Source organism: Nicotiana tabacum, chromosome 11 (assembly GCF_000715075.1).
Source record: "Nicotiana tabacum cultivar K326 chromosome 11, ASM71507v2, whole genome shotgun sequence".
NCBI lineage: Eukaryota > Viridiplantae > Streptophyta > Magnoliopsida > Solanales > Solanaceae > Nicotiana > Nicotiana tabacum.
The window spans coordinates 178,015,572-178,043,036 of record NC_134090.1 but is presented as its reverse complement, the minus strand read 5'-3'; the positions used below and the strand labels follow the sequence as shown (position 1 = coordinate 178,043,036).

Here is a 27,465-nt window from a genome sequence, read left to right as displayed (position 1 = left end):
TGAACATCAACTTAAACTTGTGGTCTTTGGTCTTCAGCTTCATATTATTTGGACAAACCACAAAATTCTTCATGATGTACAAACTCATTTCCTTAATTTTTTGTTTGAACCTTTGGATAAAAGACCTGCCAATACTTGCGTGAATGCAGTCACCCTACAAAAAACTCAATTAGTTAAAATGACTAAGTTATTTCGTATATGACTGTAATATACTTACGCATATGTAAAAAATGATAAATAGAAAGTAAGTATAAAGTTTTAAACAATACCCTTCCATCCATCAGAACAATTTCAATTGAAAATGAGTTGTCAGGCCTATCGCGATCCGGATTTTTCCAAAGCCTAACAATACGAACCTTTAACTTCCAATTCTTTGACTTCCTGTTAATTTCACTAACGAAATTGTTTTCAACCGCCATTATATCCTGAAATAGACAGAGGAATTTGTAAATATAAGTAGAAACTAAAACTGCACAAAAATATCTATGAAAGGAATACCATTCCATCATGGAAAAAAGATTGTTCATGAAATACAAATCATACAAATTACCTTCTGTAGTCTAGAATTGTTGTTTGATATGCACGCGATGGAGAAAGAACAAAACTATATACTATAAAAATAGAACTGATTTGATAAAAATGTGAAATCACGTTGCTGGAATCTTGGGCAGAAGAGTTCGTGGATAAGGAGTTGATATCGTGGTGAGACATCTTGGGATTGAGGTGCCGAATTGTGGGATTGAGGTGTCGAATTTGGAGGATAAAATTTTTAGGGCAAAAGATAAAAATAGCGTTCCCAATTGTCGTTCTTATTTCAAAATGTATCTATATCTATTTGATAAGAAAAATGTATCTATACCTATTTAATAAGAATGACTTTTCTTTGGGTTGGGGGGGGGGGCAAAAAACTTAGAAACTACAGGCTTCTTTTATAGGAATGACTTTTCTTTTCAAACTATACTAGTATTAGTACCCGCGCGATGCGCGGACACAAATCATGTCGGATTGTGATTTTGATTATTTGAATTATGTATAAATAACTTTAAAATATAAACCTTTCAGATAAAATTTATTGATAATCATTAGATATTAATTAAGAAACAAGACATGAAACCATTTCGCAAATCTCATAGTGGATAACCTGTTTTCTTTTTCTATATTTATATAATCCAATAGGTTAATTTTAGTACTTGAATTTCGTTTCGTTATCAATATTAAAAATTACTAACTATGTCATGTGGTGATTTGTCTCGTTTGAACATATTAAATTATATTATTTTAATAAAATTTTCAGTATTAGTTTATTTTTTATCTCAAGCTTTAATAAGTCTTATTCTTTTAAATTTTACACAATTTTTTTGTTCTTTGCTTATAATTATTATATTATTTATTATTTAATATTATTATACTTTCATGTGATTTTTTCGGCTTACTAATTGTCACGACCCGGGTTTTCCACCATAAATATATAAATATTATTATACTTTCATGTGTCGTGATGGCGCCTACTATCGGAGCTAGGCAAGCCAAATATATAAAACACTTTTCCTGCTTTCTTCCATCAATAAAATAAACGAGACAAAATTTAAGCGGAAGACTTTAAATCTAAAGCAACTGAGAACCAAAAGTGCAGAAGTTTGAACCAAAATGCTACCCAGAGACTGGTGTCACTAGCTCACGGACTACTACAGAATACTACAAACAATGTCTGAAAGGAAATACATCATGTTTGTCTGATACAAGATGAACAAACGAAAAACATGGAAAGGGACTTCGGCCTGCGAACGCCAGCTAGGCTACCTCGAGAGTCCCTGGATTGAAGATAGCTCCCAGAAGTCCTACTGTTGTGGTCCGTAAGCTGCTCCCTGATCTGTGCACAAAAATGCACAGAGTGTAGCATCAGCACAACCGACCCCATGTGCTGGTAAGTGCCTGGCCTAACCCCGGCGAAGTAGTGACGAGGCTAGACAGTACCTACCACAATTAACCTGTACAGATATATATACAACAAGTGCAAGAAAACAATAACAAGATAATACAAAGTAAAACTGGGAGGGGACATGCTATCGGGGAGTAACAGATAAAAATAAAATATCGGAAATAAACAGAAGAAACTCCGGTTTCCATGACATATATATATATAGTGGACGGCGTGCCACACGATCCCATAATATCATATATAGGTGGACGGCGTGCCACACGATCCCATAATATAGTATATAAGTGGACGGCGTGCCACACGATCCCTATTTCCATATACCACGTGGTAGGCGTACCACCCGTTCCTATTTCATCTTTATCACAGTGCACAAAATGTCACCGGCAACGAAGGCCAATAACCAAGTGGACGGCGTGCCACACGATTCCAATTCATATCATATATAAGTAGACGGTTTGCCACAAGATCCCATAATATAGTTCATAATATCTAACTTCATATAGTAGACCCCTTCAGGGGAGAATAACAACTCAATACCTTTAACCCGGCAAGGGTACAGCTAACAACCCAAAATATCCCGACAAGGGAGAATATATATATCAGTCTACACATCCCGGCAAGGGAGTATTCACAACACATTCTCCTTTTAAATCATTCTTCCTCAACCGTTCACATTATATGAAACTCATCAAATAAACAAGGAGTTTGTGTCACATTATTCGAATCAAAAGCAATCAAGACTCACGGTCATGCTAGACTCCGGTGCATAGATAACCGTCACCATGCCTATACACCGTACTCCACATTAGCAAGTAACAAATATCATCCTAATCCTATTCCCTCAAGCCAAAGTTAGAACAAACACTTACCTTGAATGCTCCAAACTCAACTCACACTTCTAGTACAGCTTTACCTCTTGATTCCACCACCAATCCGCTCGAATCTAGTCATAAGTTACGTAATCACATTAATAATTACCAAATGAATCATCCCCAATGCATGAAAAATAGATTTTTCAAGGTTTTTCCCAAAAAGGTCAAAAATACCCCCGGATCCACGTGGTCGAAACTCGAGGTTCGGACCAAAACCCGGTTACCCATTCCCCATGAATCCCAATATATGATTTGTTTTTAAATCAGACCCCAAATTGAGGTCCAACTTCTCAATTTGTAGAAAACCTAGGTTCTACCCAAAACACCCAATTTTCCCCATGAAAATCTTTGATTTGAAGTTGAAATCATGTTAAAAGATGTTAAGAAGTGAAGAAAAATGAGTTAGAATCACTTACCAATCGTTTTGAAGAAGAAAAGTTGTTTGGAAAATCGCCTCTTAGGTTTTGGGTTTTTGAAAAGTGAAAAATGACTGAGATTTCCGAACTTGTATACCTTTCTGAGGACCTGGCGCGGACCGCACAAAAATGTGTTGCGGCCGCGCCGAGTGGGAGAAAAATCGGGGCTTCTCTGAACCCTTCCATCGCAGACCGCACTGTTATGGCGCGCGGCCGCGCTGGTTAACCTGAAACCCTAGCCCTCAGATTCAACCACGTGGACCGCACAAAAATGCATCGCAGCCGCGTGGCTCCAGCGCAGACCGCGTGGCTCCAGCGCAGACCGCGCGGAAATGACCGCGGCCGCGCAGGTGTCTGCAACACCTGAACCTGCATTTTCTTAAGTCCAAGACCTCCCGGGCCCCATTCAAAACTCACCCGAGCCCTCGGGGCTCCAAACCAAACATGAACACAACCTTAAAAACATCTTACGGACTTACTCGTGCGATCAAATCGCCAAAATAACATCATATACATAGGGTCAAGCCTCAAACACATGATTTTCTTTCTTCAACTTTCATAACTCAAATTCTCCATTTTTAGTCCAAAACACGTCATATGACGTCCGTTTTTAGCCAAACTTTACAGATAGTGCTTAACACATATTTAAGACTTGTACCGGGCGTCGGAACCAAAATACGAGCCCGATACCTATATTTTCTAACTCCTTTTCATTTCAAATTTTCATATCAAATTTCAGAAAAACAATTTCTTTCAAAAATTCATTTCTCGGGCTTGGGACCTCAGAATTTGATTCCGGGCACACGCCCAAGTCCCATATTTTTCTACGGACCCTCCGGGACCGTCGAATCACAGGTCCGGGTCCGTTTACCCAAAATGTTGACCGAAGTCAACATTATGCATATTAATACCAAAATTCATCAAATGTTTCACATAATTCACATATTCTAACATAAAAACTTTCCGGCTACGCGCCCGAACTGTGCACGCCAATCGAGGCAACTAAAAGCGAGGTTTTTAAGTCCTCGAGAGCACGGAACAAGGAAGAATTACGGTGATGACCCCTTGGGTCGTCACATTCTCCACCTCTAAAACAACCGTTCGTCCTCGAACGGACAAAAGAAAGAAGTACCTGAGTCGGGAAATAAATGAGGATAACGGCTCTGCATATCGGACTCGGACTCCCAGGTCGATGCCTCAGGAGGCTGACCTCTCCACTGAACACGCACCGAAGGAAAACTCTTCGACCTCAACTGTCGAACCTGCCGGTCTAGAATAGCCACCGGCTCCTCCTCATATGACAGATCCTTGTCCAATTGGACAGTGCTGAAATCCAACACGTGCGATGGATCTCCGCGATACTTCCGGAGCATAGATACATGAAACACGGGATGCACAGCTGACAAGCTAGGTGGCAAGGCAAGTCTATAAGCCACCTCTCCCACACGATCAAGAATCTCAAATGGACCGATGAACCTAGGGCTGAGCTTGCCCTTCTTCCCAAATCTCATCACGCCCTTCATAGGCGATACACGGAGCAATACCCGCTCACCGACCATGAAAGCAACATCTCTGACCTTGTGGTCTGCATAACTCTTCTGTCTGGACTGAGCTGTACGAAGTCTATCCTGAATAATCCTGACCTTGTCCAAGGCTTCCTGAACCAGATCCGTACCCAATAATCGAGCCTCTCCCGGCTCAAACCATCCAACTGGAGACCGACATCGCCTACCATACAACGCCTCATATGGAGCCATCTGAATGCTGGACTGGTAGCTGTTGTTGTAGGCGAACTCTGCTAAAGGCAAAAACTGGTCCCACGAGCCTCCAAAATCAATGACACAGGCTCGGAGCATGTCCTCAAGAATCTAAATAGTCCTCTCGGACTGACCGTCCATCTGGGGATGAAATGTTGTACTCAACTCAACCTCGGTGCCCAACTCTCGATGAACCGCTCTCCAGAAATGCGAGGTAAACTGCGTACCCCAATCCGAAATGATAGATAGCGGCACCCCATGAAGGGGAACAATCTCCCTGATATAAATCTCGGCTAACCTTTCGGACGAATAGGTGGCTACAACAGGAACAAAATGCGCTGACTTGGTCAGCCTATCAACAATGACCCAAACTGCATCAAACTTTTTCTGAGTCATCGGAAGTCTAGTAACGAAATCCATCGTAATCCTCTCCCACTTCCACTCGGGAAGTGCAATCCTCTGAAATAGACCACCGGGTCTTTGATGCTCGTACTTAACCTGCTGACAATTCAAACACCGAGCCACGTGCGCAACGATGTCTTTCTTCATCTTACGCCACCAATAGTGCTGCCTCAGATCCTGATACATCTTCGCGGCGCCCGGGTGAATAGAATACCGAGAACTGTGGGCCTCCGCTAAGATCAACTCTCGAATCCCATCAACATTGGGCACACAAACTCGCCCCTGCAATCTCAATACACCATCATCATCTAAGGTTACTTTCTTGGCACCTCCACACTGCACCGTGTCTCTCAAGACACACAAATGGGAATCCTCAAACTGCCGCTCGCGAATACGCTCTAATAGTGAGGAACGAGCAACCGTGCAAGCTAACACTCTGCTAGGCTCAGAAATATCCAACCTCACAAGACGATTGGCCAAGGCCTGAACATCCAAAGCAAGCGATCTCTGGCTGACTGGAATATAAGCAAGACTACCCATGCTGGCGGACTTCCTGCTCAATGCATCGGCCACCACATTGGCCTTCCCCGGGTGGTATAAGATAGTAACATCATAATCTTTTAGCAACTCTAACCACCTCCTCTGTCTCAAATTCAACTCTTTCTGCTTGAACAGATACTGAAGACTCTTGTGATCAGTGTAAACCTCACACGTCACGCCATATAAGTAATGCCTCCAGATCTTCAGGGCATGAACAATGGCTGCCAACTCGAGATCATGAACCAGATAATTCTTCTCGTGGATCTTCAACTACCTCGAAGCATAAGCAATGACTTTACCTTCCTGCATCAACACTGCACCAAGCCCAATACGAGACGCATCACAATGGACCATATATGGCCCTGAACCTGTGGGCAAAACCAATACTGGTGTCGTAGTCAGAGCCGTCTTGAGCTTCTAAAAGCTCGCCTCACACTCGTCCGACCACCTGAACTGGACACCCTTCTAGGTCAATCTAGTCATAGGGGCTGCAATGGATGAAAACCCCTCCACGAACCGACGGTAGTAACCTGATAACCCCAGGAAACTCCGAATATCCGTAGTTGAAGCTGGTCGAGGCCAGTTCTTGACTGCCTCTATCTTCTTCGGGTCTACCTGAATACCTGCTGCTGATACGACATGACCCAGGAATGCGACCGAACTCAGCCAAAACTCGCACTTTGAGAACTTAGCATACAACTGACTATCCTTTAGGGTCTGAAGGACCACTCTGAGGTGCTGCTCATGCTCCTCCTGACTGCGGGAGTATATAAGAATATCGTCAATGAAGACTATCACGAACAAGTCCAAATAAGGTCTGAACACTCGGTTCATCAACTCCATGAACGTTGCTGGGGCATTAGTCAATCCAAATGACATGACCAAAAACTCATAGTGCCCATACCGAGTGCGAAATGCTGTCTTAGGGACATCAGACGCCCTAATCCTCAGTTGATGATAACCAGATCTCAAATCTATCTTCGAGAACACCCTCGCACCCTGAAGCTGGTCGAATAAATCATCAATCCTCGGCAGTGGATACTTATTCTTAATTGTAACCTTGTTCAATTGTCGGTAATCGATGCACATTCTCATCGAACCACCCTTTTTCTTAACAAACAACACCGGCGCACCCCAAGGTGAAACACTGGGTCTAATGAAACCTTTCTCAAGAAAATCTTGCAGTTGTTCCTTTAACTCTTTCAACTCCGGCAGGGTCATACGATATGGCGGGATAGAAATGGGCTGAGTGCCCGGGGCCAAATCAATACAAAAGTCAATATCCCTGTCGGGCAGTATGCCCGGCAGGTCTGAAGGGAAAACCTTGGGAAACTCCCGAACAATAGGAACCGAATCAATAGATGGGACCTCAGCGCTAGAGTCGCGAACATAAGCCAGATAAGCTAGACACCCCTTCTCAACCATGCGTTGAGCCTTCACAGAAGAAATAACGCTGCGAGTGGTATGACCTGGGGTACCTCTCCACTCTAGTCGGGGTAAATCTGGCAACATCAAGGTCACAGTCTTGGCATGGCAATCCAAGATGGCATGATATGGGGACAACTGATCCATCCCTAATATGACGTCGAAATCCACCATATCCAAGAGCAACAAGTCAACACAAGTCTCAAGACCCCTTAATACCACAATACAGGAATGATAAACCCGGTCCACCACTATAGAATCCCCCACTGGTGTAGACACATATACAGGAATACTCAAGGTCTCACTAGGCATAACCAAATAGGGTGCAAAATAGGACGACACATATGAATACGTAGATCCGGGATCAAATAGCACAGAAGCATCCCTATCACAGACCAGAATGGTACCTGTAATCACAGCATCTGATGACTCAGCCTCTGGCCTGGCTGGCAAAGCATAACAACGGGGCTGGGACCCACCTCCCTGAATCATATCCCTAGGACGATCCGCTGCTGACTGACCCCTACCTCTGGCGGTCTAAGCTCCACCTCTAAGACTTCTGCCTCCACCTCTATGTCCTCTACCCCTGCCTCTAGCTGGCTGGGCAGGCTGTGGGGCAACTGGTGCCTGAGTCATAGGGCGAGGTCCCTGCTGCTGAGAGATGCCGGAAGCTCGAGGGCAATACCTGGAAATGTGCCTCACATCGCCGCAAGTGAAACAAGCCCTCGACTGCTGAGAGTAACGAAGTGGGTGGGCACTGATAGGTGCTGATGGATAACTGAAGAGCTACTGGTCAGAATACTGCGGCTGAGAACCACGACTCACTGGTGAACCATGAGAAGTCTGGAGAGCTGACTGAAAGGGCCTCGGAGGATGGCCTCTACCATAAGAATCCCTACCTCCAAATGAGGTACCGCTGAATCTACCAGAATGACGGGGCCTCTTATCAGACCCATGACCACCTCCCTAAGAATGTTCCAGCTCTATCCGGTGGGCACCATCTGCCGCCTCCTGAAATGTAATCTCACTCCCGACACTCCTGGCCATCTGAACACGGATCGGCTGAACCAACCCATCAACAAACCTCTGCACCCTCTCTCTCTCTCTCTCTCTCTCTCTCTCTCGGTGGGGAGTATCACAATGGCATGGCGTGCAAGATCAATAAACTGTGTCTCATATTGGGTAACTGACATTGAACCCTACTGGAGACGCTCAAACTGCCTGCGAAGGGCATCCCGCTGAGTAACTGGGAGAAACTTCCCCAGAAATAACTCTGAAAACTGATCCCAGGTCAATGATGGCGACCCTGCTGGCCTGGCTAAACAGAAATCTATCCACCAAGTCTTTGCGGATCCTGCTAGGCGAAAAGTGGCGAAGTCGACCCCATTGGTCTCTAAAATACCCATAGTCCGAAGAACCTCATGACAACTGCATATGAAATTCTGGGCATCCTCTGAAGGTGTGTCACTATATGTGGTAGTGAAGAGCCTGATGAACCGATCTAGCCTCCACAGAGCATTCGCGGACATAGCTGCACCATCACTGGACTGAGCCGCAATACCTGGCTGGACCGCTGCAACTGGCTGAACTGCCATGGCTGGCTGAACTGCTGGAACCTGAGCCTGAGGAGCTACCGGCTCTGGAGTACGAGTAGCGGGAGTCTGAACTCCTCCCCCAGCCTGAGATGTGGCTGGAGATGCGAGAAGCAAACCCGCTCTAGAAATGCCCTCCATAAAGCCTATCAGTCGGACCAAAGCGTCCTGAAGCACTGGAGTGGCTATGAAACCCTCTGGGACCTGAGTTGGGCCCACTGGAACAGCTGGGGCCGGAACCTCCTCCTCAAAATCGACCTGAGGCTCCGTCGCTGGAAATGCTGCTCGGGGCTGAGCTTTGCCCCGGCCTCGGCCTTTGGCACGGCCTCGCCCTCTGCCCCTAATAGAAGCTGTTGCTGGGGGCTCGGGCTACTGCGCGGTAGAAGAGGAAGCACATGTTCTCGCCATCTGCGAAAGAACAGAGTGGAAGGACAATCAGTACTTGAGAAACAGAATCGCACGACAAAAATTAACAAGGTGAAGTTTTCCTAACTCAGTAGCCTCAGCGGGATAAATACAGACGTCTCCGTACCGATCCCTCAGACTCTACTGATCTTGTCCGTGAGTTGTGAGACCTAAGTAACCTAGTGCTCTGATACCAACTTGTCACGACCCGGGTTTCCCACTATCGGGTGTCGTGATGGTGCCTACTATCGGAGCTAGGCAAGCCAAATATATAAAACACTTTTCCTGCTTTCTTCCATCAATAAAATAAACGAGACAAAATTTAAGCGGAAGACTTTAAATCTAAAGCAACTGAGAACCAAAAGTGCAGAAGTTTGAACCAAAATGCTACCCAGAGACTGGTGTCACTAGCTCACGGACTACTACAGAATACTACAAACAATGTCTGAAAGGAAATACATCATGTTTGTCTGATACAAGATGAACAAACGAAAAACATGGAAAGGGACTTCGGCCTGCGAACGCCAGCTAGGCTACCTCGAGAGTCCCTGGACTGAAGATAGCTCCCAAAAGTCCTACTACTGCGGTCCGTAAGCTGCTCCCTGATCTGTGCACAAAAATGCACAGAGTGTAGCATCAGCACAACCGACCCCATGTGCTGGTAAGTGTCTGGCCTAACCCCGGCGAAGTAGTGACGAGGCTAGACAGTACCTACCACAATTAACCTGTACAGATATATATACAACAAGTGCAAGAAAACAATAACAAGATAATACAAAGTAAAACTGGGAGGGGACATGCTATCGGGGAGTAACAGATAAAAATGAAATATCGGAAATAAACAGAAGAAACTCTAGTTTCCATGATATATATATATATATAGTGGACGGCGTGCCACACGATCCCATAATATCATATATAAGTGGACGGCGTGCCACACGATCCCATAATATCATATATAAGTGGACGGCGTGCCACACGATCCCATAATATCATATATAAGTGGACGGCGTGCCACACGATCCCATATTATAGTTCATAATATCTGACTTCATATAGTAGACCCCTTCAGGGGAGAATAACAACTCAATACCTTTAACCCGGCAACGGAGGCCAATAACCAAGTGGACGGCGTGCCACACGATCTTAATTCATATCATATATAAGTGGACGGCGTGCCACACGATCCCATAATATAGTTCATAATATCTTACTTCATATAGTAGACCCCTTCAGGGGAGAATAACAACTCAATACCTTTAACCCGGCAAGGGTACAGCTAACAACCCAAAATATCCCGACAAGGGAGAATATATATATCAATCTACACATCCCGGAAAGGGAGTATTCACAACACATTCTCCTTTTAAATCATTCTTCCTCAACCGTTCACATTATATGAAACTCATCAAATAAACAAGGAGTTTGTGTCACATTATTCGAATCAAAAACAATCAAGACTCACGGTCATGCTAGACTCCGGTGCATAGATAACCGTCACCATGCCTATACACCGTACTCCACATTAGCAAGTAACAAATATCATCCTAATCCTATTCCCTCAAGCCAAAGTTAGAACAAACACTTACCTTGAATGCTCCAAACTCAACTCACACTTCTAGTACAGCTCTACCTCTTGATTCCACCACCAATCCGCTCGAATCTAGTCATAAGTTACGTAATCACATTAATAATTACTAAATGAATCATCCCCAATGCATGAAAAATAGATTTTTCAAGGTTTTTCCCAAAAAGGTCAAAAATACCCCCGGAACCACGGGGTCGAAACTCGAGGTTCGGACCAAAACCCGGTTACCCATTCCCCCTTGAATCCCAATATATGATTTGTTTTTAAATCGGACCCCAAATTGAGGTCCAACTTCTCAATTTGTAGAAAACCTAGGTTCTACTCAAAACACCCAATTTTCCCAATGAAAATCTTTGATTTGAAGTTGAAATCATTTTAAAAGATGTTAAGAAGTGAAGAAAAATAAGTTAGAATCACTTACCAATCGTTTTGAAGAAGAAAAGTTGTTTGAAAAATCGCCTCTTAGGTTTTGGGTTTTTGAAAAGTGAAAAATTACTGAGATTTCCGAACTTGTATACCTTTCTGAGGACCTGGCGCGGACCGCACAAAAATGTGTTGCGGCCGCGCCGAGTGGGAGAAAAATTGGGGCTTCTCTGAACCCTTCCAGCGCGGACCGCACTGTTTTGGTGCGCGGCCGCGCTGGTTATCCTGAAACCCTAGCCCTCAGACTCAGCCACGCGGACCGCACAAAAATGCATCGCGGCTCCAGCGCGGACCGCGCGGAAATGACCACGGCCGCGCTGGTGTCTGCAACACCTGAACCTGCATTTTCTTAAGTCCAAGACCTCCCGGGCCCCATTCAAAACTCACCCGAGCCCTCGGGGCTCCAAACCAAACATGCACACAACCTTAAAAACATCTTAAGGACTTACTCGTGCGATCAAATCGCCAAAATAACATCATATACATAGGGTCAAGCCTCAAACACATGATTTTCTTTCTTCAACTTTCATAACTCAAATTCTCCATTTTTAGTCCAAAACACGTCATATGACGTCCGTTTTTAGCCAAACTTTACAGATATTGCTTAACACATATTTAAGACTTGTACCGGGCGTCGGAACCAAAATACGAGCCCGATACCTATATTTTCTAACTTCTTTTGATTTCAAATTTTCATATCAAATTTCAGAAAAATAATTTCTTTCAAAAAATCATTTCTCGGGCTTGGGACCTCAGAATTTGATTCCGGGCACACGCCCAAGTCCCATATTTTTCTACGGACCCTCCGGGACCGTCGAATCACAGGTGCGGGTCCGTTTACCCAAAATGTTGACCGAAGTCAACATTATGCATATTAATACCAAAATTCATCAAATGTTTCACATAATTCACATATTCTAACATAAAAACTTTCCGGCTACGCACCCGAACTGCGCACGCCAATCGAGGCAACTAAAAGCGAGGTTTTCAAGGCCTCGAGAGCACGGAACAAGGAAGAATTACGGTGATGACCCCTTGGGTCATCACACTAATTGACTTTATATTTTGCTTATTATCCTTTTAATAATTATAATATATTTTTTATTCTTGAAATTTAATATATTTTACGCTTTTATCCTCTTACTAAAATATATTTTACTATTTAAATCTATCAATAATATTTTTGAAAATAATTCAATTATTTACTTTATTTTATTTTAAATTAATTTAAAGTATAAATATTCTCACATTGTATCTATTTTTTCTTTATACCGTCTCTTCCCTATTAAGAAATTTTTAATTACTATTTTACCCGTAATCAAAATAATATCATATTTGACTTTAAGTTGTAACTTTGATTAGTATAAAATATTAATATATAAGTTCTTTGATTATTATATTCCAAATCTATTAAGTTTTCTTATATTTATTTTTTGTATTACATACAATAAAAAAAATTCTCTTTTAGTTTCAACATACAAAATTTGACTTTTAATTTTAGTTAATAAAATTACTTATATTAGATATTTATTTTATATTTTTAAATTTTAATTCTATATCTAGCAAGACTTTAATTTTTGGTGCCACTTTATTTAGTATTATTATCCATTACTATCCTTTAATATAATATAGATAATCCAGAAATTTTTTAATCTTAAAATAAATATCTATTTTATTTTTAAAATATTTCTTGAATTCTTAAGTTATTTAAATTTATCAATAGTATTTTTAATTATTTTATTTCACTTTATTTTATTTTATCAATTCTTAGCATAAATATTCTCACGCTATTTCTAATTTATTTTAAATATTTTTAAGTTCTTATTTTATCTGTTAGGCATAAGTTGCGTGGTATTATCCACAATATGATATTTCTTATCATAATAGATAAATAACAACTTTCTCTTCTCAAATTTAAATAAGTTTTATCATTTTCTTTATGATGAAAGATTTGATTAATTTCTCTCTATTTATTCCTTATTTTTGCTATTCTATTGTTCAATAAATAATATTATTACATTGTTATGTGGCTTTCATTAGCTTGTTTAATTTAGTATCTATTTCTACCACTCTTATTTTAGTATTAATCATAAAAGTTAATTTCTTATTTGTTTGAACACATTATATCTGATGATAATATTTTCATTATCATTTTATTTCTCTATGTACTATTTCTAAAAATAATAAAATTATGAAATGAAAGAAAAGAAAACAGATCAAGTGGTTAGTGAATAATTATATTTGGAAAGCTATCAAAATTTATTTACTATAAGAATGTGAGTCAATTTTAATTGATTTCTACCATAAATTAAATTTGATCAAATCTAATTTGTTTTAATCCTTATTAAATTTGTCTAAAAATCTATTTAGATTATGTCTTAAAAATGTTAAGTGACATTTTCTATTTACTATAAGAATGTGAGTCAATTTTAATTGATTTCTACCATAAATTAAATTTGATCAAATCTAATTTGTTCTAATCCTTATTAAATTTGTCTAAAAATCTATTTAGATCATGTCTTAAAAATGTTAAGTGACATTTTCTAAATATGCCCCTTGGCTTAATGTCATGCCTCACTACCTTCCTTTTAATATAATATATATATAGAAGATACAAATATTTAAGTTTTTTCTTATCTTATAAATAATTGTATACTTTATGTAAGATCTTATTTTACTGCTTGAATATTTTAATTTTTGATGTCAATAAATCTTTAATAGCATAAGTAAATTTTAGTTTTATTTTATATAACTTCAAAGTATAAATAGTCATAGGTTATCTCAATTTACGTTTTTATATATTTTTTATTTTTTCCAATTATAGTTTTTTTAATTAATTTTTTACCTCCATATTTCTAGGTAATTTAGAAGAAAATCTATGAGTGAATATATATATATTAGGAAGAAACTACTCCCCAATTTAAATTGTTAATTTTTTTTCTTATTTTCATTTTTTATGGATATTTAAATTCAAAAACAATAACCAATAACTAATTATTAACTAAATAACTAATTATGCCAAGTGGCCTTTTTCTAAGGTGCCCCTACGTGAGGGAAGTTAGTCTCCTCCTTTTAATGTAAAACTAGTAGTCGTATCCGCGCGATGCGCGGTCAATATTAAAAAAATATTAATTAAATTAAATTATGATCAGGCTTGTTTGATCCTATTAGATCGTATTGCTTTAATAAAATTCAATTGTCATCTTGTTTGTCAATACGATATACCCAATAATGAAATCTCTATTAAATCAAACGTACTTATATAGTTAGTGAATAACTTTTTTGTTCTATTTTTCTTTATTATATTAAACAATATTTAGTATTCGCTTTCTTTTTGTAATATATGAGAAGATATATAATTTATTACTATTGAATTTTTTTTATAAATTTTATTATGTTGTTCTTAATAATATTATCTAAATTTTAGTGAATAAAATTTATGTTAAACTAACGGGACTTATACAGGCAGCGCATCGAATAACGTTTTTGTTATGTATTTTTCTTTATTATATCTTTCAATATTTAATACTATTACTTTGTTAATAGAAAGTTTCATTAGCATATTACGTTATTTAATATTTTCCTCTGAAGTTTTTTTTATTACTTTATTTTTGTTTTTTTATTTTTAAATAATTTTAAAACTCCAACTTAAAACTACTCCCCAATTTGAATTGGTAATTTATTATTTTTTTAATTTTCTTTTTTATATTAAAATTCCAACTTGAACTACTCCCCAATTTGAATGGGTAATTTTTTTTCTCTTTTTTTTTTTCGTTTTTATAGCTTTTTTATTTTAAAATAATTTAAAAACTCCAACTTGAAACTACTCCCACCCAATTTGAACGGGTAGTTACTTTTTTATATATTTATATTTTCATTTTCTAATTATAGTTAATTATAAGATATCTATTTTTATTTTAAAATTATTTTAAAACTTCAACTTGAAACTACTCCCCGATTTGAATGGGTAGTTTTTCTTCTCTTTTGTTTTTTTTGTTTTTTTATAGAATTTTTTTTTGCTAGATTTATTTTAAAATAATTTAAAAACTCCAACTTGAAACTACTCCCACCCAATTTGAATGGGTAGTTTTTTTTATATTTATATTTTCGTTTTTTATATAGTTAATTATAAGATATCTATATTTATTAATTCAAATAAAGTAATCAATTAATATATATATGAATATATTCATATATATGGTAGTTTTATATTTTTTTATATATATATACACACACACACACACACACACACACACACTCTTTTTTTTGTTTTTTATAGTTTTTTTTTTGTTTTTTTATTTTAAATAATTTAAAAATTCCAACTTGAAACTACTCCCACCCAAGAAACTACTCCCCAATTTAAATTATTAATTTTTTTTTCTTATTTTCATTTTTTATAGATATTTAAATTCAAAAACAATAACTAATAACTAATTATTAACTAAATAACTAATTATGCCAAGTGGCTTTTTTCTAGGCTGCCACTTGGCTTAAGGAGAGGGCTTTTTCCTCTCCTTTTAATAATATATAGAAGATACGTAGAAATTGTTTCTTCTTTTTAAAAAAATATAGAATACCTAATTAATTGTTTTTAAATTATTAATGACTTTTCTTTTCAAACTATATAAGTAGAAACTGCTTCTTATTTTAAAAAACTTCTTTTTAAAAAAATATAGAATACCTAATTAATTATTTTTAAATTCAAAATTTAAAAAGAGAAATTAATTTTACCTAACTTTAACTAATTTGTCCTAAAATAGACACGTGGCATTTTATATGTGGAACACTTGGCAAATTTGTAGGACCGACTTCTTTTCTATTAAGTAAATATAGATATAGATATAGAAGTTTGGCAAACTTAAATTATCAAAAGCTACAAAAAAATTGAAAAAAATATCAAAACTGCTCGAGAGTAGACACAAATTTAAAACCATTTTTGTCATTTTCTCCATTTATTAGCAACTCGAAATTTTAAAACTTACAAATCCAATTGTTTTATTCCTTTTCTAGCCCTAGAGGGAGAGAGAGAGAGATCACTGTGTGTATATTATATACATAGAAACATATATATATATATATTGGGGGAGCAACCTCTACAGATTACAGCGACTCAATTTGGGCGGATTGGATCTCATTTGAAAGGTAAAAAGTGTACTTTATTTGAACATATTTTCTATACTTGCTAAATCAGTTTATGTAAATTGATACACTTATATACAGATATGCATATCTTTTTATATGTTTTGATGTAATGCTATTGGATTCTTTTATTTGTTGTATTCTGTTTTGTAATTTTGTTCGCGGTGATCTCGAAGTTTAATTTCGGTATAGATAAAAAAAATTTGGTGATGAGGTGTCGAAAAAGATGTTTGGAGTTGATTTCTGCTAATTATTATCCATTTTGACTATTTAGATTAATGTCGAATACATAGATCAGTGGATATTGAATAAATTGATTTGTTTTAAGTTAATTACTGTACATAAATGGGGCGACCCGGTGCAGAAACATCCAGTATTCACGTAGGGTCGGTGAAAGGATCGCACCCTAGGGGTATAATGTAGGCAGCCTCATGATGCTTGTATCAGTGACTCCACGGCTCGAACCCGTGACCTACAGGTCATAACATTATGCATATTAATTATGGCGTGAAGCATGATACCACAATTACTTTGAAATTTCGTTGTCTATGTTAAGATAGAAATGTAGTTGTGAAAAGATATTTTATTTTAATAATTAAGCCGCACGAGCCCCTCTTTGATAAGGAAAGAAGCCCCTTACCCCCCAGAGGAAGATGCTGGCCGAGATGGAGTTGGGTGCAAACATAGAGTTTTATGGTGTTTGCATTGCCAAAACATCGAGGCATAAATTTATTGATATGCCGAATCTAACTTGTTTGGTAACGAGGCATAATTATTGTTTGCACATAAAATTAGGGAAAACATATTATGTGTGATTTTTCTCCGGTTCGATGTATGAACTGTGATCACCTTAAAGTAACCTTCAGATGCTCTTTCCACCCATATCAAATAACCCCGGCACATTCATGGTTTGGTAGGTTTTGTTTTAGCAGGATATCAAAGGAAATTGTTTGCTATAGCTATAAGTTGTATTTTTAGTGGTGATTCATGGGTTTGTGCATCTTTAGTCCTCGAAAATGGCTTTATTAATTTGGTGGCTGCTCTTAGAAATGGATATAAGAAATTGTGCCAAAATGGGATAGTTTGATTGAGAATCTTCAGAGGAAAGGTCAACATAAGAAGTTCTGCTCGGAAAGGAAGCTATAAACTATGTCTAGTATAATTCGAAATGCTTCTGCTAGGCTGGTTTTCATGTGATAATGAATTAAATTGGTTTAAGCTTGTAGAATGATGATCCTACATGCATCTTTATTGTGAAAAAACTGTTTGATAATTCCGTTTTCCAGTCTCTTGCATCTGCCATTCGGTTTGATTGGTCATAGACATAGGCTAGATTGCTATGAAGTTTACTCTTTGAATCCAAGATATGTAAATATTGTCTGCTTTCTCCTTTGGATTCGAACAAGAAGGGGGTGAATGGACTTTTTATTAAATTTTGTAAAAGTAAAGCTGGATAAACCTTTTGTATGTAATTTTACTTGAGAGGACCAGAAAAACCTTCTTGTTCACATATTTGGTTTAGCGAATATGCTCTAATATTCTGGGCAAAAGTGACCTCATCTGATCTTTGCGAGCAAATATGTTTCTCTTTTAAATAATGTGCATCTCATTAGAGAAGTAATATGATTTGATTGATTGATTGATCAATACAGAGATGAAGTATGCATAAATCTCCACATATATAGAGCATTAGACTTGAAGAGCAAGTAAGTATGTGGCAAATAAGTCTTGATATATATATATATATATATGAAAGACTTTTGAGACCTGGTGACCAAGCTTTAGGTAAGTACATTGGATACATTTGAAAGTTAATAAACGACCTATTATCAAATATCAAATGCTTTGGTGGTGTCAAGTAGATTTTGTGACACTTCGCTGTGTTATTCTTACTCTTATCCCTTCCATTCATGATCTCATTGTTCTGTTTTATTAAGTGATTTGCCCAATACTGTTCTGTGCACATATTAGTTGTTGAAAAATTGATCACAAAAAACGGAATGCCCAACTTTCTCTATATTTGGTATTGTGGATTCTCTTCCTCCTCTAGAGAGTATTGAGAATTTGGTTTCTTGATATGACAGTAACCAATGAGACATGCTTTAACTTTTATCGTTACCCAAAATATTGCAATTGGGGTTTTATCTAAAAAATATTGCAACTGCTTACTAACTGATTATTTCATTTCAGGTACATGCATATTTTGAAGAATGGCAGATGACATTTCAAGCTTTTGGGGTCCTGTAACATCTACCAAAGAGTGGTGTGAGCCAAATTATGTCCGCTCCTCCTATATTGCAGAGTTCTTTAATACCATCTCAAATGTCCCATGTATTATTCTGGCGTTGATTGGTCTTGTGAATGCCCTCAGACAGCGGTTTGAGAAAAGGTTCAGTGTCCTTCATATGTCAAATATAATACTTGCCATAGGGAGCATGATTTATCATGCCACGTTGCGGCAGATGTAAGCACTTTCTCCCTTATTTCCCATTTCTTTTATCTATAAAAAAGTCGGTTTGTCGTTATGTATTACCCACATTGCCATAGCAGGAAGAAGGTAATACATATTATTGACGTCAGGATCTATAGTTCCAAATTATTAACATGAGTACCTATAAAATGTTAAATGCATGGAAATGTATTTCGGTCTCTTTCACTACAGTGAACTTTTGAAGTAGCGAATGGAATGCCAGGATTGTTGAAAGCCTATAAACTAGGCCTTAGTACTTTTGGGAAGCTCATGCTTCTTCCTAGTAATTGGTTTAAACTTTGACAGAAGATCATTTATTGTCTTTTTTGGTAAGTTAACTTGATAGGAGATTATTAGGATGAGCTTTTCTCTTTTTCTTTTGTTGCATCTTGTCTTTAGGATAGGATGTTGTTGTTGTGGATTGTTCGACTTTTTTTCCCTCTTTACATCAATCAAAAGATTGATTGATGCTAATTGATTTATCCCAAAAGAAAAGAGGCTACGTCAAACTGGTCTTAATTTATAAATTAATGAAACCTTTAAAAATATAGTTACCTATCTACTCAAATAGGTGTTTCCATTTTTTAATAAAAGTACAAACATGAATAAGGGAACTTTTAACCTAACATTGGACTCTCGGGTCAAACGTCTCCTACATCTTTCTCTCCATATTGTCCAAAAAACTTAGAAAAGAATATCCCCTCCACAACTTTTCCTCTAAAGTTCCAATTTGCTTTAACCTCCAAGTTGCTACTTTTCAACACTGGAACCGTGTAGCTCCATTGGATATTAAATAGAGAAATGTATATTTTTAGCTGCTCCCAAAAATAATAGCCAACAAAATGTATTTTTTTGTATGTATGTGTATTATATACAAAAATTAATACATATTTTATACACTTTTCGGCTAGCGAATGCAATTAGTTTCAGCCGACTGGTCAGTTTTTTATTTTTCCCTATTAAATATTTGCATAAACGAATGCCCACAATCTCATGTTGTCAATTTGCTGCATAACAAGATAAAGCTGACTATGAACATCAAGTTGACCTTTTATAGTGTCCCTCTTGATTGTTGTGTGAATGGTGTATGTCTAATATTGAAGTTTCTTGTTAGATAAAACTATTCCGTGCCTTGTGCTGCATACAGATTGGATGGAAAATCATGTATCCAGAATGTTGGATAATACTTTGTAATGTCTTGAATTTGATGGTCATTCTAATGCATTATGATCCATGCTTTTGACAGGCAACAGCAAGGTGATGAGACACCCATGGTCTGGGAAATGCTTCTCTATTTTTACATCCTTTATTCACCAGATTGGCATTACAAGAGTACAATGCCCACGTTTTTATTCCTTTACGGTGCACTATTTGCCATTGCGCATTCACAGATTCGCTTTGATATTGGTTTCATGCTACATTATGCACTATTGTGCCTTCTTTGCATTCCTCGCACATATAAGTATTACATTCATACAGAAGACAGATCTGCAAAGCAGATTGCAAAGTTATATGTGGCCACTTTATTAGTCGGAGCTGTTTGCTGGCTGTGTGATCGTCTATTCTGCAAGGACATTTCGCGCTGGTACTTTAATCCACAGGGTCACGCACTATGGCATGGCCTTATGGGTTTTAACGCGTACTTTGCTAATACTTTCTTGATGTATTGTCGCGCTCAGCAAAGAGAATGGAATCCAAAAATCAAGCACTTCCTCGGATTTTTTCCATACGTAAAGATCCAGAAACCAAAAGCTCAGTAGCAGAAGTTGTTTGCATGAGCTCATCCTGTAAGAAAAAATGCGGCCATGAATTGGCGCCAAGTAGCTAGTGCCTGCAGTCATCATCCTGTAAGAAACAACGCGGCCATGAAATGGCACCAAGGAGCTAGTGCCAGCAGTCATCATTCTTTCGCTTCTCCATTTTGCAGAATATTATGTAAATGAAAGTTTGAACTAGTTTTGACTGGTTTGGGTAGTGATCAAATTTTTGACTGTAAAATTAGTGGTTTCCCGGTGTACCATATACTTATACTCCCACAGAAGACTGATATGGACTTACTAGTAATCTTTTGCTAATGTTTTTGTTTTTGCATTTTAGGAAATGTTCTAACATGGTTTATTTTGTTATTATGTAAGCGCGATAAAAGGTGGTTTTTGATTGCGAAGCTCATCTGGCAATGCATGTATGGATAGTCAAAGAAATCTTTAGGTTTTGTGTTTTATGCTTCTATTGAACAACCTCATCTTTTTGTGCCGATGGTCTATCGAAAACAATATCTCTACCCATAGGGTAGGGGTATAGTCTGCGTACACACTATCCTCCTCAGATCCCACTTGTAGGATTATACTAGGTTGTTGTTGTTGATTCTATTGAACAACCTAACCCTATAAAAAGAAAGAATCTATGCACCATACCCTTGTCAGTGTAACATATAAGGGCTGATGTTTCAATTGTCATTTGGTAGAAGCATTTAGCCAAACAAATTAACGCAATTTTCCTATTTTCGGGGTATTATCACTTTTAGCCCGTGTCAGAAACTATTTATATCTGGTAGCCGAAAAAGTGTATAAAACTTGTATAATTTTTATATATAACATACATAATGTATATATATACAAAAAATATATACTTTTTATACATTTTTTCGACTATTATTTTTACAGCAATTATACAGTGTCATTTTTCCATTCTCTCATTTGATAGCCCACTCTCTTGAGTTTACTTTTAAGCATTAAGCACTAGAGCGAGACAAATACACTTTTCACTACAAAGCGTCCCAAGTCTGTCTGACTGTAAAATTACCAGATTTGGTTACAGAATAAACAGATAATTTTCTCAAAATTGTTTCCCGGAGAGAGGGGTCGAGTCCGCACGGGTGGTAGATGAACTACAAACTAGAGGCTAGATAATGAGATATCCAGTTTACATTTTGGAATTTATTGAAATCAACTCCAACCGATAACACAACGCTTTGATCAAAGTCGTTCGAGAAGGAAAACAATTCAAAGATGAATAGCATCACAAATAACTTCAAGTGTCTTTTTCTCCAAATCTTTTTCATCAATCCATATAGAACTTTGCCGTCGTACAAGATCGCGTTTCTCTTTCTTCTTCTCTGAGAACTTCATTTCCCTCATCCTCCAATATTCAAGTTTTTCCCGTCTTTCTTTAAGCTGCAGACAAATAATTAAACACGAATGGGATGTTAGTTTATACTTGATTGAGAATATTTGCAAGCAAAGCTTATATACAATTCAGACATACTCAAGACTATGGCAAACTACGCTCTTAAACCTACTTTACAGTTGTACCTGCTAATTGAATTTTAAGTATCGTCTCCGGAAAAAAGGGGGTAGGAAACATAAGATTACTAACAACGTTGTTAAAAAAGGGGGCTCGCTTAAAGATGACGCAGAGTCCTGAGGACTACGCCTCACTTGGGCAGTGTTTCAGTAAACAAGGTTCCAAGGCATATGCCTCATCATGCATGGATCTGTCTTGAAGAGGCGGAACTATGCAAGAAATATAACTCACAATGTGATATATTAATATCAAGGAATCACACATCAAAAGATTATATTTTTTGATTACGACACATCAAAAGATTAAACTAAGAATTTGAAAAACCCCTGCTAGAGGGAAAAACAATGCCCCTTGTGTATCCATTGAACGTCTAAGTTTTAGTGGCTATTAATGTGAGAACGTGTACAGTTTTAATCTTACTCAGAAGAACATGAGCCACAAATAACATTTGATTTGTTTGGATTTAAAATAAGGATAGCAGTAAGAAGTCAAAACAAGAATCACATCACAATACTTGTGTCGTATAACATGATTTACTACTTCCAATATCAGGCAAATAAAATACTAGGACACTATTCAGAATGGATAGCAAAAGGATATTGCACATATAATTTGGGACAAAGGGAATTCAAGGAAGATAGTCAAGGACTAACAAATGATGCAAAATATATATTGCCATAATGAAGTACAGATTATGATGATCCACTCTATTCAAACTCACTGTATAGTCAAATAAAGATAAATGACAAACGACCACCTCAAATATTCAAATTTATTCAGTATGCACTTAGTTCAAGGTAAAATATGGAGTAAAAGACAAGCCAGATGACAAGGCACATTTACTTTCAGTAATTAGTATCCACCCATATAATAAATATAGTGAGAGATGGCAGGACTGTAAGAGTTTTTGATCATCTCGGAACGAGTCTCTTTTGTTAATTCAGTAAAGAGAGCCCATGGGTGAATTTCATCAAGCAGTGTGCTTACAGTCCTAGCATTCTCTAGAGTTCAATTTGTCTGTTCTTTGTTTTAATTCACATATTTATTATAGTGATAGCTCTGTAGTTGCAAAAATCACATGTTGTTCTCTTGGAAAAGTCTGCTTGGGAAGAATTCATTAAACAGAAGCTATCGGTGCACTTCAACATTACCATGCTTACTAGTTCATTCGGCTATATGAATCCTTTACATTTATTTATCCCCATTTGGCATATAATATTGTGAGGATTGGCCTACCGATCGAAGCAGTGGGAGATTGAACATGAGTTTTGCAGTACAGAACCAACAGTTTTCGACTCAAACTGTGTGTGTTGGAGAGAGTGAGAGACCAATAAATATAGATAGAGTTAGATATAAATTTGAAACACGTAATCCCCATTCAGAACCTATGATACCTTGAGAACCAATCTCTAAATCAAAATATCAACAAAACTAGTTGAATTCTCCGCATCCACCTTAACATCGATGGTCGCAGTGCCTAATACTTGTATTGGAGAAAGGTGACAATTGCCCAATAAACTAGTCGAGTTGCTTGCAAATTGGCCTGTCGCCTCATAAAACGAGACATATTGAAACGATTTATCATTTTAACAAAGAATAAAATTTAATACTACAATAATAACAGACAGACATATACTTTAGTGTCAGCTCAAACAAGCTCTTAGTAATGCTCAATTTATTTTAGAACGTCTATCAAGAAACAACATAAGTAAGAGAGAAGTGAATGGGGCTATACATAAACCATCTACACATAAGAGAAAAAAAAAATCAAACATTTGAAAACCACCTGCCAATGGGAAGAGAAAATATTAGCAGTTGCTTACCAGTTGAATGTCTAAGTTTGACTGGTTATTAGGATGAGACATGAGAGCCAGCATAGTTCTACGCACCGACAGTCTAATGATTTTTTACACCATCAGTATAGTTTTAACCTTTATAATAGGTTACTTACGATTTATTATGTTACCCATCAATACTTATTAAATAGATTTACCTGCAATTATCTTTTAAGTGAGTTGATTGTGTAAATACTTTTTATACCATCATTATATAGTACTTAAACTCAATTCAGCATATACAAGTAGAATTTAAGTTATACACACTGACATTGTAAAGATAATTTTTACATTGCTAGTCAAGTTTAGCGGGTGATAGCAGTTTAGTTATCATTTTTAGCAGCGTACAAACTAAGTGTAAATATTTTTTACACCATCAATTCATAAAACTCAAACTCAATCAAATCAGCATCTACAAGTAATATCCTAACTTTGCAAACAACAAAAACTGAATTAAAAAATTAAGAAATAATATTAATCAATATTAATATTAAACAAGGAAAAGTAGTATTTAGATGTCAAAAAATGACTAACAAATCATTATTGTATTGCACAAAGTGACCAAAACTGTAGATATTAGGCAAATCGAGAAATGACATTGTTTCAGAGAACAATATTAAAAAGAAAAATTAAGCATATAGAAGTAATATCCAAACTTTGTAAAAACAAAAAAAAATAAAAAAATATTAATCACATACCAAGGTTTTGCGAAACTCCTCTTCAGCAGCCTCTCTTTCCATTGCCTTCGCTTTTTTCTCAGCGGCCTTAGCAGCTTTACGCTCCTCATTAGCAATCCTCTGAGCTTCCTTTTTAGCTTCAGCTTTTCTCATCTTCTCAATCCTCTGAAGTTCCATTTCTTGTATGTACTCTTTCCGAACCTCCTTCACCTTTTTCGCATATTCGCGGCGTAAAAGTGCGAGTTTAGCCTCCGCCTCCTTAGGATCCTTAGGTGCTGTCCATGAATTCAGATAGTTGCTCGGCGGAAGAAACTCGTGGTTGCGCTGGTGGTGGTTGTGGTGCGATGGTGCGGTGGTGGAAGAATCGGCGGCCGCGGTGGAAATGGATCGGAGATAGGGTTTTAGGGTTTGGGATGGGATTTTACGGAGGAGCTGCCGGGAAAGCGACATTTTTGTGCTCTATGGTATTGTACTAGCGCAACTATGGTGTACCCAATCTATTTCTGTTTTAGGTTCACTACGAAAATGACGTGTATCAAAATAATGTGTATTTTGACTTAAAATTGAATGAAATTTGGCTAGTATTAAACTAAAACAAATGATACCAGGACAATAATATAAATTTTAAAATTTATACTCATTTTATTTTTATAGATACTTTTGTTATATAATTTAATAAGTTTTCTCCTATTTTCCCTATCATTCTCTTTTATAATCCATTATAAATTCGAGTAACGAAAAACATATTCCATCACAAATTTTCCAAATTAATAAATTTGTAACAAACCAGTCACTTTGGAGTCCTGTGTGTGTGCCACCGCAACTCAAAATAAGTTTTATAAAGTGGTGGTTAGACTGTCATATCGTATGGCCAATATTGTCATATCGTATGGGGCATAATATTGGCCAGTCAAAAACTTACACAATCCAAACGATGAAAATAGCAGAAATGAGGATGCAGAGATGGATGTGCAGGCACACTAGACTGGATAAGATTATAAATAAAGATATTCGGAAGAAGGTGGGCATGACTCCCATGGATGACAAGATGCGGGAAACGAGAGTAAGATTGTTACAAACCCAAATAACACCAAAGTATATTGTATCGATAAATAGGCAGTAATAGGAACAACTCAGCTAAAAGAAATTACAAAGAACTCAAACACCACAAGAATGGGGATGAGAAGACGAAGATGAGAGGCACAAAACTTTCACATAATACAAGCCTATTGTAATTCTTATTCTACTAGGTATTTATAGGGAATGCTAAATCCTATTTCCTTACTTCACACTTCACACGTTCCAACACTCTGCTGCCAAACAAAGTCTGTTAATTTTGTTGGATGCTTCTTCACTCTTGTGTTGCGCCTCACATTTTCTGTTACTTGAGGAGTGCTGATCTGGCTACTAACTTGGTCAGGTGCGTGTGCATTTTCAGCTATTTCGGTATTTATAACATTACCCTCATCCCAACAATGAACCTTGTACACAAGGTTCGCGCACGTAGCAGCAGAAGAAAAGTCTTTGAGATGCAAGGGAGTGATTTGTTGTTCAGGTGTTCTTGCACACTTCTTGAGCATTGAAATATGAAAGACAAGATGAATTGAAGCCGCCTCGGGTAAGTCTAACTTGTAAGCCATCAGACCAATGTGTTGCAGCACCTTGAAGGGTCCAAAATACTTCCTATCCAGCTTGTGCTACTTATGGGAATGCAAAGAATGTTGTTTATAAGGCTGCAATTTAACATATGCCCAATCCCCAACCTACATCATGACATCCGTGCGCTTTTGATTAGCGAAATTCTTCATACGACCATGAGCACGTAGTAAATTTGTCTTGAGGGCCTCCAGGACCTCATCACGATGCATGAAGAACTGTTCCACTAGGTCGTGAGAACTGCCATCTAGAACATAACGAGCTATAGTGGGAGGAGCGCGGCCATACAATGCCTGAAAAGGAGACATACCCGCGAAGGTTTGAAAAGAAGTATTGTACCAGTACTCCGCCCAAGGCAGCATGCTAACCCAATCCTTTGGAGAATCAACAACGTAGCAGCGTAAATACTGCTCAACACATTTATTGAGCGCCTCAGATTGGCCATCTGTTTGGGGATGGTAAGCAGTGCTCATGGCTAAAGATGTTCCCTGGAGCCGGTTTAGTTCCTGCCAGAACATATGTAAGAAACGGGGGTCACGATCAGTGACAATGGACTTCGGAGGACTATGAAGCTTTATGATGTGAGCAACAAAAGCCTCCGCAACAGTCAGGGCCGTGAAAGTAGCTAGCAAGGGTATGAAATGGCCATATTTCGATAATCTGTCAACTACTGTCATGATGGTTTTCTTGCCGCGAGATGCAGGCAAGCAAGTCACAAAATCCATGGCGATCTCCTCAAAGACTTGTTCTGGAATCGGGAGGGGCTGTAATAAGCCAGCTGGATGATGATGCAGATCCTTCATTTGCTGGCAAGTGGGATAAGTAGCTATAAACACCTTGATGTCATGCCGCATGGATTTCCAATAAAAATTGGAGGATAAACGATGAAAGGTACGAGCAATGCCAGAATGTCCCCCGATTGGTGAAGAGTGGAACTCATGGCTTAAGTGTAAACGAAGTGGCGAATCTGTAGGCAGGACCAAGCGGTCTTTAAAGAATAAGAGCCTGTCACGAAACAAATAATCG

General features: G+C 37.7%; 2 protein-coding genes across 2 annotated transcripts; one reads left to right on the top strand and one right to left on the bottom strand.

Moving 5' to 3' along the window:
* Positions 1-16,366: 16,366 nt before the first annotated feature.
* LOC107783491 (alkaline ceramidase) lies at positions 16,367-21,061 on the top strand. The gene is made up of 3 exons (XM_016604468.2): positions 16,367-16,501; positions 18,689-18,962; positions 20,215-21,061. Exons 2-3 carry the CDS (start codon positions 18,709-18,711, stop codon positions 20,726-20,728), a joined length of 768 nt encoding a protein of 255 aa, XP_016459954.2. The 5' UTR covers positions 16,367-16,501; positions 18,689-18,708; the 3' UTR covers positions 20,729-21,061.
* Positions 21,062-21,726: 665 nt separating this feature from the next.
* On the bottom strand, positions 21,727-25,304 carry LOC107783492 (uncharacterized). Its single transcript, XM_016604469.2, has 2 exons — positions 24,805-25,304; positions 21,727-22,141 (listed from the first exon to the last, which is right to left on the bottom strand). The coding sequence occupies exons 1-2, from the start codon at positions 25,231-25,233 to the stop codon at positions 21,971-21,973; spliced, it is 600 nt and encodes a 199-aa protein (XP_016459955.1). The 5' UTR covers positions 25,234-25,304; the 3' UTR covers positions 21,727-21,970.
* Between the last annotated feature and the right edge of the window lie 2,161 nt (positions 25,305-27,465).

What these genes read in the sequence shown, in the direction of transcription:
- LOC107783492 (XM_016604469.2), bottom strand. Translation starts at nt 25,233, where the DNA reads ATGTCGCTTTCCCGGCAGCTCCTCCGTAAAATCCCATCCCAAACCCTA. An exon ending in AGGAGTTTCGCAAAACCTTG is followed by an intron (nt 22,142 to 24,804) that starts GTATGTGATTAA and finishes ATTTGTCTGCAG; the next exon opens with CTTAAAGAAAGACGGGAAAA.
- LOC107783491 (XM_016604468.2), top strand. Translation starts at nt 18,709, where the DNA reads ATGGCAGATGACATTTCAAGCTTTTGGGGTCCTGTAACATCTACCAAA. An exon ending in CATGCCACGTTGCGGCAGAT is followed by an intron (nt 18,963 to 20,214) that starts GTAAGCACTTTC and finishes TGCTTTTGACAG; the next exon opens with GCAACAGCAAGGTGATGAGA.